Source organism: Suncus etruscus, chromosome 12 (assembly GCF_024139225.1).
Source record: "Suncus etruscus isolate mSunEtr1 chromosome 12, mSunEtr1.pri.cur, whole genome shotgun sequence".
Classification (NCBI taxonomy): domain Eukaryota; kingdom Metazoa; phylum Chordata; class Mammalia; order Eulipotyphla; family Soricidae; genus Suncus; species Suncus etruscus.
The window spans coordinates 74,930,522-74,943,910 of NC_064859.1; the positions used below are offsets into that span (position 1 = coordinate 74,930,522).

A 13,389-nucleotide genomic window follows, 5' to 3' on the forward strand; every position below is an offset into this window, starting at 1 on the left:
CACCGCAGGGTGTGGCCCCAAAACAAAAATAAACAAAAAAACAAACAAACAAACAAAAAAAGTACCCTGGGAAGAAACAGGTGGCAAAATCAAAATAGAGCTAAGAAGCTTGCCCTGTAGTAGTAAGCAGTAGATGTAGAAATGTAATCTAGAGCAATCCAGTATGCCACTCTTTCTGGTTAACAGAATCGATACCCAACCTACAACAAGCTGTAAAGTGGGGACCAGTTACACTAATATTCTGAGGGGTAAAGGAGGGAGGTGTGGGATGCATGCTGGGAACAGGGGTGGAGGGAGGCCAACACTGGTGGTGGGAATGCCCCTGATTCATTGTCACTATGTACCTTGAATATTACTGTGAAAGGGGCCAGAGAGATAGCATGGAGGTAAAGCGTTTGCCTTTCATGCAGAAGATGGTTCGAATCCCGACATCCCAGGAGCAATTTCTGAGCATAGAGCCAGGAGTAACCCCTGAGCGCTGCCGGGTGTGACCCAAAAACAAACAAACAAAAATTACTGGGAAAGATTTGTAATTCACTTTGATCATAATAAAAACAAAAAACTCCCAATAAGAAGTTATTAATTATTATATTATGAAAATCAACGATAAATACCATAAAATCAATCATAAAAATAATTATAAGATAATATCATTAATAAGTTATTAATAAGGGCATATTAATAAAAATCGAAAATAAGCAAAATGCGATGCTGTTCTCCAGAAATTCCCTCCCCTGCATGGACTCTTCTTCTGGACTGGGTTGGGGGAACTGCGCTCCGGCATGGCAGACTGCAGGCGTCACCTTTAAGCGCGGTTCTCTAAGCTCCGCTCCCGGGACTTCCCCAGCGGCCGACGCCTCGCCCCTTCCGCGCCGCCGCGCTCCCGCCGCCGACTGCCGCCGAGACCTTTCCCCTACTTTCCAGCCCCCTCCCCTCCGGGCCCCGCCCCTTACCCGGACCAAAACACGTGCCGCCTCCCACCCGGGACTGATCACGCCGCGGCCAGGCTCCGATCACGCGGCCCCCCGTGGCGCCTATTGGCCAGCCGCGCGCAATCCGTGCGCGGATTGGCCAATGAGCATCCGGACACGCCCACGAGGGGGCGTGGCGTGTTTTGGTTTGCCCGCGCGCTCCGCCCCGAGGCCACGCCCACCGCCGCCCCGCCCCTCCCGGAGGCGCCGCGCGAGGGCCGCACCGGGGCACAGCAGCAGGCGCGCGGGCGGCCACTGCGGAGCTCAGGGTCGCCGCCGCCCGCCGCGCATCGGCCTCCTCCAGTCCCGTGGGGCCCGCTTTGTGGACCCCCGCCAGGCCGTCGGCACCATGCACACGCCGGGTTCTGCGGGCCCGGGCGACGCGCGCGCGGTGAGTAGCCGGCTAGCAGCCCGTCTAAGCGAGGGGCGAGGCCGGGGCGCGGAGAAGCAGAGCGTGTCGGGGGCGCTGCGCGGCTGTCCTGGCAGGGAGGACCCGGGCCGCCAGCCTCGAGAGCTACGTGCAGCTTTGTCTCGCGCTCCCGCCGCACCCTCCCCGCCGGCCCCGGCGCGGCGCTCTGTGCAGCCATGACGTCACCGGGGCCTGGGAGCGGGCCTTGGGGCGGGATCTCGGCGCGGAGGGAGCGCCCCGTGAGCGAGCGAGGGCTCAGGAGATGTGGAATGCCCCCGGGGCCGTGCTGGCGGCCGCGATGGTTGTAAGAACACTGGAGCCGCCGGGAAGCCGCACCCAGGCTCGAGTCGCCGGGGGGCGTGGCCGTGGAGGGGGCGTGGCCAGGGCTGGCGGGAAGGCCGGCGCGCGTCCAATCAGGCGGAAGCTTCAGGGGGCGTGGCCATGACGGGGCCGGGGCGGGGCTAAAGCTGGTGGACTGGCCTCACTCGCGGAACTAGGTCCTAGCTGTAGGGGGCGGGGCTAACGCTGTCGGGAAGGTCTCCCTTGTGGAACTAGGCAGAGCTGCAGGGGGCGTGGCCATAGCGGGCGTGGGCGGAGCTAAAGCTGGCGAGGAAGGCCCCACTCGTGGAGCTAGGCAGAAGCTGCAGGGGGCGAGGCAGAGGCTGTCGGGGAGGCTGCACCGGCCATATTCTGGGGACGGGGCCAAAGCTGGCACGTGGAGGGGGCAATGTCGGCTGCTCTGGGTCTGGGTCTCCAGTGCTTGAGGCCTGCAGGATTGCGCAGAGAGGAAAATCCCTCCCCTTTGTTGATGTTGAAGCATTGTAGTCGGGGTTCCTATCTCATCTGATTCTGTGGAGCAGCCAGCCTTCTGTGACTTCACAGTTCACAGTTCTTGTGCCTAAAGCTTCCAGATCTTTGAAGGCAGCTTTGTTAACCTGTGTGCCGGGGACCCAGGCAGGACAGGGTTCCCCCGTGCTAATGCAAGCAGTATAGAAGTCTGGTTTTCTAGTGCTCTAAAGCTATCTTTGGGGGGGCCCATAATACAGCGGTAGTGCCTTTGCCTTGCATGTGTCTGATTTGGATTTAATACCTGGCATGCCATCTGGTCCCCTGAACCCCTCCAGGAATAGTCCTGGAACACAGAGCCTGGAGTAAGGCCAGAGCACTGCCGAATGTAGCCCAAAAGACAAAAACTAAACATAAAGCTATGTTTAAGGAGAGATAGTTCATTCTAGCTGCTTATTACCCCCACTGCCTTGAGGGTTTATGGAGCAGAAAGAAGACATCCGTGTTCTGGGGCAGGAGAGAATCCGCACAGGGGTTAAACACTGGCTTTGCACGTGGCCTTAAACTCTGGTACCACGTAATGATCCCCAAGTGCCCCCTGAGCACTGTCAGGTATGACTTAAAACCAAATTCTTCACAATCCTCCCACCCAGCTCCTGGTGGCATGAATAAGGGCTTTCTTTGTGTTTGAGTCATGGGGCAGGCTCAGATCAGCAAGGTGTTACTTTGAGGGGGGCAATCAGACAGGATAGGGGTTGTAATCTTCAGTAACAGTCTTGAGAGGCCTCGCTGGGTTGCTGCTGTTTGGCATTCTTGTGGGGATACTGCTCTGATTTGTCCAACCACCCAGACAGTTAAGAGCTGATGTCCTCAGGGAGAGGGGCCACTAGCACCTCTTCCCTCTACCTCTAAAATCAAAGTTTTGGGAATTACTGCAGAAAGCATGAATTTCATAATCTTACTAATCAGCTTCCGCCTGAAAGTACTATTATAGGTAGTCTACCAAGGTTTGATCTCCAGTACCCCATATAATCCTCCAGGCCTCACCAAGAGTAAGCCCTGATCATAGCCAGATGTGATCTAAAAGAAATGAGGCTTTCTGTGCAAACTGCAGCCTTCCTCCCTCTCTTTTCACGATGTCCTAGAAGCAAGAGTTGTGTCCTGCAGAGTGTCGTATGTGTGTCTGGGGTTTCCTGCAGGTCCCGGAAATGCATGCCCACAGACACAGGGACCTGGCTGGGTCATGTTCTATGTTGGTCTGGACTGAGAGGCCCTGTTATGTTGGCTCTAGGTGGAGATCATGGACATATGCGAGTCCATCCTGGAGAGGAAGCGACATGACAGCGAAAGATCTACCTGCAGCATCTTGGAGCACACCGATATCGAGGCTGTTGAGGCCCTTGTTTGCATGAGCTCCTGGGGTCAAAGAGCCCAAAAAAGTGACCTCTTAAAGATACGACCCCTTACTCCTGTCTCTGACTCTGGAGATGTCTCCACCAGTGTGCACATGGATGCAGCAGGAGCTGAGCTACCAAAGGACTTTCATTCTCTATCGACTCTGGTAAGTGTGCCAGAGAGCACAACAGGTCAAATACTTGGCTTACATGTAGCCAACCAGGGATGATCACTGAATACTCTTATATAGCCCATCCACCCACCCCCAAATAACTGTTTTGAACTCGTGGGTAGATTCATTGGAATACTGGAAACTCATTCACTATCTCTCCTTGCCTGGGTCCTAGAGATGAATACATTTTTTGGCTCTTAAAAAATTGGCATTGCGGGGCAGGCGAGGTGGCACTAGAGGTAAGGTGTCTGCCTTGCAAGCACTAGCCAAGGAAGGACCGCGGTTCGATCCCCCGGCGTCCCAAATGGTCCCCCAAGCCAGGGGCAATTTCTGAGCGCTTCGATCCCCCAGCGTCTCATACGGTCCCCCAAGCCAGGGGCATTTAGCCAGGAGTAACCCCTGAGCATCAAACTGTGTGGCCCAAAAAACAAACAAACAAAAAAATTGGCATTGCTTGGGGCCAGAGGGCTAGTACATGGTCCTTACCTTGCACATGGCTGACCCAGATTTGATCCTTGGCATCCCACTTGGCTCCCTGAGCCTTCCCAGAGTGGTCCCTGAGAATGGCTGAGTGAGGTCCCAGAAAAAAATGAAATTAGCACTTCAAAAATGAAGGTTAGAAGAATGAAAGCTACAGACTTTATAGATGAATAGACTTATGGAATGGAGGAGTGGAGGTCTTATTCCTCAGATGATCTAGTACAGGAACTGGGTATGTGAAGAAAGTCTGCTTTGGCACCAGCCTTGGCTGGCTGAGTTGAAATACTGGCCTCTTTCTCCCTTTAGCATCTAACTTATTTGTGAGTTGGAAGCAAACATTTTTTTTATTTTGTTAACAACTATAAAACTGCTGAGGGAAATTCTCAGTTGGAAAAATTAAATAGTTTTCATTTGCTGACCAAATAACAATTAGTCTGAACTAGAAGCAGAATATGGTAAACGAACTTGGAGAGGGATAAGAAGAGACTTGAGGGTGTGGAGAAAGTCATAGAAGTAGTGGGCCTGGCTGCCAGCTGCATTTCCCAGGATTGTTGTGCACTGGACTTGCTTACCAGAAAGTTAGAAATAAATGGAAAATAATGAGCAGTACAAAGAGAGGTTTCCTTCAGCCAGAAACACTGATCATTTTGCCCTTTCAGAGATGGTTCTCTCAAATTCTAACTTGAATTTGCATATTATTTTTATTTTAATCATTGGAGAATCTAAAATTCTTGTCAACTCTCATTTTCAACATAAACCTTTCCTTTTCCTTTAGAATTCTCATAGTAAGATGGCTCATTTCAGTAGTTTTTCTTATGTGTGTCTAGAATAGTACTACTGTTTTTATATTTCACTAATGGGTCTGGAAGCAGGAAGAAGTCTGGGGAATAAAAAGTTTTCTATACCCTTGAAATCCACGGGTACTCCTAGGAGCAGGCTTAGAGGAGTATTATCTAGATAATTCTATTTTTTCAAGGGTAGATTGGGGCCATTCTCCTTTGATGCTCAGGGGGTCACTCTTTGCTCTGAACTCAGGAATCATACCTAACAGTGTTTGGGGCACTATATGGGATGCTGGGGATGGAACCCAGGTAAGCCATGTGCAAGGCAAGAACCCTACCCACTGTACTATTGCTCTAGCCCCCTAGATAATTCTTTTTAAAGGTAGTGAAGCAACAGATCAAAATAAATCATCCCTTTTAAAATTGTATACAGCACAAGAGAGAGTAAGGGAGCTTCTCTCATACCCAGCTAATACCTGTTCAATTTCTGGCTCCTTATGGTCTCTTGAGCATTATTACCAGGGTTGATCTTTGAGTACCACTAGGTGTGTCCTAAACACTCTCCCAAGCACAAAAAATTACCTTTCTGCTCACTTCAGCATCACATATATTAAAATTGGAACAATACAGAGAGGATTGGCATAGTCCCTATGCAAAAATGACACGAAAATTCATGACATGTGCCATATAAAAAAATTGACCTTTGAAGCTAGAGAGAGAGAGTACAGGAGGTAAGGTGCTTGCATTGTACATGGCCAGCCTTGATTTGGTCCCTGGCACTGTACAAGTTCCTCCCAGCTCAACCAGGAGTGAGCCTTGCATACCTTCCCTATAGCATAAACCCTCCTCCCTAGAAAAGGAGAAAAAATAAACCAATGCAACCTTTTCACATGGTACTTACCTTTTTTTTAGTGCATGACGCCTCCTCAGAGCCCTGACCTCATGGATCCATCGATGGGGACACTTGTAACTTCCCAGATAACTGATTCCAAAGCACACTTGGTCGGAGCCATGCCTGCAGCCCCCACTGGGCCATCTAAAGTGCTGAGTGAGAGGGCAGAGAAAGACCTACCTGGTATGAAGCCAGAGCCAGCGCTGGACCCCGCCTACAGGGCCATGATGACAAGTGTCATCTGCCACACTGGGGGTAGTCCTACTCCTGCCCAGGCTCAAGAACATGGACTGTCAGACAATGGAGAAGGGAAAGCACAGTTTCTGGGACCTATGGGCGCTCATCAGGACACACGCCTCATGGACAGTGCACTCACTGCTAACTTGGTGACCTGTCAGCCTTGTTTGCACAAGTCTGGTGGCCTGGTCCCTGCTGATAAAGGCCACCAAGCAGGGTGGCCTCTTTCAGTAAAAATCTGTTCACCAAAGAATTATGAAAGTGACTTGCCCAAGAAGGCCACTCCTCTGATACCTGCCCCTGTTCCAAATCCTCCTGTCCTTTGCCAAATGATCCCTGTGACTGGACAAAATGGCATGTTATCAGCTGTTTTGAAGGCTCCCTCCCAAGTGTCTGCAGGGACTGTCAAACCTATCCTGCCCCAGGCTGCTCCGGCACCCCAGCCTGTGTTCGTGGGCCCCTCTGTGCCTCAGGGAACAGTGATGCTTGTTCTGTCCCAGGGAGCCCTCCCCCAGCCTGCCACCTGCCCGTCTACTGTAATGGCCGTTGGTAACACCAAGTTTTTACCCCTTGCCCCTGCGCCAGTGTTGATTGCCTCCAGTCAAAACTGTGCCCCTCAAGTAGACTTTTCCAGAAGAAGGAATTATGTTTGCAACTTCCCAGGCTGTCGGAAAACATACTTCAAAAGTTCTCACCTCAAGGCTCATCTTCGAACTCACACAGGTGAGTGGTAAGCAGGTATGACTTGTGGAATGTTCAAAACGAGCTGCCTTTTGACTTGAAGGAAGGATGAGAACACGAAAAGTACATATATGGTCATTTTTCTTTGGTTCCTAAATGCCATCTTAATCATGTAGGAATTGGGGTCAACAGTACAGCCATCCATGGTTTTTCTGGAATTTTCCATGTGCTTACCCCAGGAGATAAAATGCAGTATGGTATTTATGACTGATCCTTGTAAGGTGAACCCCCTCACATCTTATTCTTTACATTTTTAGAAAATATGCTTCCATTTGGTCAGTATCCTATTGTACTATTGTACAACTTAGGTTTATTATAGGCAAAGGTCTCCAAACTATGGAATATGTCAAATTTAAAGGATTAATTTTTTTTTTTGTTTTTGTTTTTTGGGTCACACCTGGCAGAGCTCAGGGGTGACTCCTGGTTCTACACTCAGAAATCACCCCCAGCAGGCTTGGGGGACCATATGGGATGCTGGGATTTGAACCACTGTCCTGCATGCAAGGCAAATGTCTTACCACTGTGCTATCTCTCTGGCCCCAGATTTAAAGGATCATCTTATTTTGTGAAATACAGAGTTTCATAAGAATTATAACAATTTGGGGGCCGGAGAGATAGCACAGTGGTAGGGTGTTTGCCTTGCAAGCAGTTGACCCAGGACCAACGTTGGTTCGAATCCTGGCATCTCATATGGTCCCCGTGCCTGCCAGGAGCAATTTCTGAGCACAGAGCCAGGAATAACCCCTGAGCACTGTTGGGTGTGACCCCCCAAAAAAAACAAAAAAAAATTTCACCTTTCAGAATTTCATGCAAATGTGGATATAAACACAGGTCACTTGCATAATGAAGCAATTTAGGTAAAAGGAATCGTATTCTCCATATAGTGGAGTTGCTGTTTACTTCGGGGATAAGGCCCCATACCTGCCTATGAACTGCTTGTCTTTATATCTTTCACCTTCTCTCCACTTTTCTGAACTCCCTGATGGAGCCTTTCCTGGAGTGAGTGAGCTCTTAGTGTTTCCTAATCTTTTCCTTCTTTGACCCTAATGGCTTATTGTGTTTCTCACCATATTTTCCTTTGGTTTTAGTATCTTAGATATTTGTCTACTCTCACTCTTTGGTGGGAAGGGGGCACATGTGGCACTCAGGTGTTACTCCTGGTAGGCTCTCGGGACCATATGAGATGCCAGGGATTAAATTCTGGTTGGTATGTGCAATGCAAACACCTTACCTGTTGTGCTAACGCTCCAGCCTAAAGCTCTCACTCTTACTGGCTATTTTGTCCAGGTGTCTGGTACTAGTAGATGATGGTTGTAGGTGTGCTGGGTGGTTATCCCAGTGTGATGGCTCATTGACCTGGAAAGTCTAATTGTCCCTGAGCTATTGTAGGACAATTATCCGACAGCTTGACAGGTTGTGCATGGGAAGGCAGGAGTTGGATGTGGGCTGTTCTATCATTTTATTTCTCAGCAAACGAACCTACAGCAAGGTAGAGTAAGGTGCTTTAACAAGCATCTTCTAGGTTTCTCAGTACTTTAATCCAACAATTAAGGTTCCAAAGAATCAATTTCATTTTTTTTTTTTTTTTTGTTTGGTGCTCAAGGGTTACTCCTGGCTCTATGTTCAGAAATCGCTCCTGGCAGGCTCAGGGGACCATATGGAATGCCGGGATTTGAATCATCATCCTTCTGCATCTAAGGCAAATGCCTTACCGCTGTGCTATCTCTCCAGCCCCAAGAATCAATTTCTTTTTTTTTTTTTTTTGGTTTTTGGGCCACACCCATTGACGCTCAGGGGTTACTCCTGGCTATGCGCTCAGAAGTTGCTCCTGGCTTGGGGGACCATATGGGACACCGGGGGATCGAACCGCGGTCCGTCCAAGGCTAGCGCAGGCAAGGCAGGCACCTTACCTCTTGCGCCACCGCCCGGCCCCCAAGAATCAATTTCTTAAGCCATTTATAAACACTAGGATTTTTCATAAAACCTATATAGAAGTTCTTGAGTGTTTACCTTTAGTGAATTTTTTTTTCTTGAGCTGGAGGGATAGCACAGTGGTAGGGCGTTTGCCTTGCAAGCAGCTTATCTAGGATGGATGGTGGTTAGAATCCTGCCATCCCATATGGTCCCCTGTGCCTGCCAGGAGAAATTTCTGAGTTCAGAGCCAGGAGTAACTCCTGAGTGCTGCCGGGTATGACCCCAAAACCAAAACTAAACAAAACTTTTTCTTAGGGACTGGAGCAATATCACAGCAGTAGGGTGTTTGCCTTGCATGCAGCTGACCCAGGATGAATATAGATTTGATCCCTGGTGTTCCATATGGTCCCCTGAGCCAGGAGCAATTTCTGAGCGCATAGCCAGGAATGTCACCAGGTGTGGCCAAAAAAAAAAATTTTTTTTTTTCTTAGAATAATAGGAAAGGCGTCCAAGAGCTATAGCACAGCAGTAGGGCCGTTTGCTTTGCTCGCAGCCAAACCTGGATTGACCTCGGTTCGATTCCCAGCATCCCATATGGTCCCCTCCCTGCCCCCCCCCCCCAGCTTGCCAGGAGCTATTTCTGAGCACAGAGCCAAGAATAGCCCCTGAGCACTGCTGGGTATGACCCAAACACCAAAAATAATAATAGGGAGTAAGTAGAAGCTATGTTTTTGACATGTTGAAAAATACAACACTATAAATCCATACAAAGAAAAGAATTTTCATCTTTACCCAGCACTTCCCATCCTGGTGCACTGCCCACAATGGACCAAACCTTGTGAAAAAAGGTAGTATAATCTCTGACATTCCACCTTGGGGTCTCTTAAAATTCATGAAGTTCAGGATCCTTTTTTAGATGATTTCATAAGGCCATTGTGATCCAAAGCTTTCCTATTATTTTTGGTTTGGAAAACCATATATTTAGTTTGTGTCCTCATAATACTCATTCACAGTCGCTAATTTGCCATATCTCAAATGAATTACTTAGTTGTCACTTGAGTGGCTCAAAGATGAAACTAGTCATAAACCCTTCACGAGGTGATTGTAACAGTTCTTAACACTGTCACCTAAGCCTAAGAAGTATGTGAGGATAGCCACCTGCTCAAGACTAGGGAGCTACAGTACAGCATTCTCCTTGCATGTGCCTGACCCAGGTTTAATCTCTAGCCTCCCATATGATTCCCCAAGCTCCAAGGAGTGATCTCTGAGCTCAGAGCCAGAAGTGAGGCCTGAACCACAGCCTGGTATAGGACCCCCACCACCACCAAAAAAAATTATGGCCTTAGGATATGGAAAAGGGAACATCACAACCTCCTATCTTTGCCTCCTAATCCAGGAAAGGCCTGAGGGCTATTTTGCTCTCTGTAGGAAAGGCTCCGCTCCAGGGCTCACAACAGCTCTGAGAGATCAGGGTGCTGAGCCCCTTGACCTAGAAGGATCCTCATAGAATTCTAACCCATTTTGTCAGTGTTATGCCAAAATGTTAAGGTGGAATTAATGATTTTGAGAAGTCTTAAGGATATTCCCCCTTCCCAAAGGAATAGTAATAGGATTGTTTTTATTATTATTATTATAATTAGTTTTGTTTTTTGTTTTGTTTTGTTTGTTTGTTTTTTTGTTTTTGTTTTTGTTTTTTTGTTGTTTTGTTGTTTTTTTTTTTTTTGTGGTTTTTGGGTCACTCCCGGCAGTGCTCAGGGGTTACTCCTGGCTCCATGCTCAGAAATTGCTCCTGGCAGGCACGGGGGACCATATGGGACGCTGGGATTCGAACCGATGAACTCTTGCATGAAAGGCAAACACCTTACCTCCATGCTATCTCTCCAGCCCCATGGTTTTGTTTTTTTAATCACACCCGGCAGCGCTCAGGGGTTACTCCTGGCTCTATGCTCTGAAATCGCTCCTGGCAGGCTCGAGGGACCATATGGGATGTCATGATTCGAACCAGCGTCCTTCTGCATGAAAGGCAAACGTCTTACCTCCATGCTATCCCTCAGGCCCCTGGATTGTTTTTATTTTAAAATAACTTTGAGGGTCGGAGCGTTAGTATAGTGAGGAAGGTGTATTTGCCTTGCACACAACCTGTCTGGGTTCGATTCCCGTCATCTCATATGGTCCCCTGAGCCTGCAAGGAGTGATTTCTGAGTGCAGAGCCAGGAGGGCCCGAAAACCAAAAATAAGGAAACAAATAAAATACCTTTTACGTTATTTTATTTATTGGGGCTGGAGGAGATCTGGATGAACTGAACACATGCTTTGAAAGCCGGAGGCCTAGTTTCCATTGCTGACACTGTGGAACACGCCCCAAGGAGATGGCTCAGAGAGCGAAAGTGCAGGTCTGAACACCAGCCCCAGTGGTTTCCTGAGTGCCACCACCAGGTGTGGTTAAAATATTTTCAGAAAAAATTTCAAAATATTTTCAGAAAAATTCCCATTCGTGGGTCGACATACCGCTTCTCAGGAAAGGCAGGAAGAAATTTCTCAGCTTTCAAATAGCCCGAAAGAAGAATAACATAGCTTTTCATTGACTTTCATGAGTAAAATCTTAAAATATGCCATGGTTACTGTCCATTAAGATGCCCAGTGTTTTCTTTGACATGTGGTCTTCTCTGTTCTTAGGAGAGAAGCCTTTTAGCTGCAGCTGGGATGGCTGTGATAAAAAATTTGCGCGCTCAGATGAGCTGTCTCGCCACCGGCGCACTCACACAGGAGAGAAGAAGTTCGTATGCCCCGTGTGTGGCCGGCGTTTCATGCGCAGCGACCACCTTACAAAGCATGCCCGGCGTCACATGACTGCCAAGAAGATCCCTGGATGGCAGGCAGAGGTTGGCAAGCTGAACAGAATTGCCTCAGCGGAGAAGCCGGGCAGCCCGGCAGCCTCTTCCTGAAAGGTGGGCCAGGTAGCTTTAAGCTGCTTGGTTTGGAAACAGACTGATGTTCTTCCCAAAAAAGTTCTTGGAGGCTAAGGGAAAGAGGGGAGCTGGTTCTGATAAAAGGATGCTAACTCTTTCTTTTTGGTTGGGACCCTGTTCAATAATTTTTATTGTTTAAGAAGTTATGTTGGGTTTTGTGTTTTTCAGGTTTGTTTCTTTTTTTTTAAGAAAGTGGGGGGAAATTGATCATCTAAATCACCAGCATTCAAATAACCATTTTGGCAATAAAGTTTACAAAATCTGGATTTTTACAATGTTTCTATTCATGTTTTATAGAAATGAAACAGGGTACTGATTTTTATACTGTTTTTTATAACAAAAATATTTATATTGCTGGTGCTCGGATCACCAATTTCTAGGTAGATAATTTTAAAGTCTTTCTTTTAATGTTAACATTTTTATAACCTTTTTGTAACTTGGCATATTATTAAACTAAAAAGGTAAAAAAAAAACCACAAGGTTGTAATTAGGCCTTTCTCGAGCTCAGAATTTTCTAGAATCAGAACTGGTTGAATAAGGGCCTCTAGAAGTAAGTGGAGTAGGGGGGAACTTTGTAGTCAACTTTTTCATAACATTTTTCCAAGACAATTCCAGACAACCATTCATTCAAGGCTATAACCCAAGGAATTCTAGTGAAGTAGAACCCGTCACCTGTGCCTGTGGTGTAACTTGTGAAGAAGGGTGTACCCCAAAATATGTACTAGATGTCCAGTAATCAGAGAGCCTGTTGTAGGATGGAATTGTGTTTTGTCAAGGGGGGAGGTAGCATTTCGTTTCGAGGAGCAAACCGTTCAGTTTCGTATTTGTACTTGAGGCACCAGAAAAGACAATGTACGTGCTCAGACCTGATTGCTTTGCCAGTTGATTTCTTTTGCTATGGCCTTATCCATAAAATGCTGTGGGTAGAGTAACCTTAGAGAAAAATATGTCCTCGTGAGAAAACTTCCCTCCAATATTCAGCTTACCAGCGGTGACATATACATATAGACAATCCCGCTCCAGTGTTCTGATGGCTCTGTTTGGCTTTACATGGAAAGGACCAATGAGGCCAGTTAGCAGTGATACTGCCCAGCTGCCCTGGCAGTCATTTTATGCGAAGCAATAGTTTAGACCAGTAGAAGCAACTTAGAATGGGGTATTTTGTGATCTTCCTAGAGAATAGACAGTGAGCACCACCTAGATGCTCTGTTAGCACAAAGGTGTAGCCTACCAGAATGCCACCCAGTCATGGGAACCTGTGAGATGGGTAAGGTGGCAGCAGGCAGGAGTGAGCACTGCTCTGGGAGTCAGACATGGTCTTGACCATTGTATTTGGGTTTGGCTTTGCCTTTAGTTACTGGCATCTACTTTATTAGAATAACAAGTGGGATAGTAAATAAATTGGATTTGCAGCTGGGGAGGGCACTTGTCTTGCGCACATCTGGCTCGGTTAAATCCCCACCACCACGTAGCGTCCCTAAGCACCCCCAGAAGTGATCTCTGAACACAGAGCCAGAATAAGCCCTGAGCACCAATCTGTGTGGCTCAAAAACCAAATAATAAAATAAAAGAAACGGGATTTGTGTTCAGGTCTTTGTAGTATGATACAAATCTCACCTGCACGTTACTTCATACCTGTTA

At 47.7% G+C, this 13,389-nt stretch overlaps 1 protein-coding gene and 1 non-coding gene across 2 annotated transcripts; both read left to right on the plus strand.

The window, feature by feature from the left end:
• Positions 1-1,204: 1,204 nt before the first annotated feature.
• Positions 1,205-11,984, plus strand: KLF11 (KLF transcription factor 11). Its single transcript, XM_049784524.1, has 4 exons — positions 1,205-1,362; positions 3,458-3,727; positions 5,908-6,847; positions 11,456-11,984. Exons 1-4 carry the CDS (start codon positions 1,321-1,323, stop codon positions 11,722-11,724), a joined length of 1,521 nt encoding a protein of 506 aa, XP_049640481.1. The 5' UTR covers positions 1,205-1,320; the 3' UTR covers positions 11,725-11,984.
• Positions 5,582-5,688, plus strand: LOC126025311 (U6 spliceosomal RNA). Its single transcript, XR_007501333.1, has one exon. It is a non-coding gene; the product is annotated as a U6 spliceosomal RNA (small nuclear RNA).
• Positions 11,985-13,389: the final 1,405 nt, after the last annotated feature.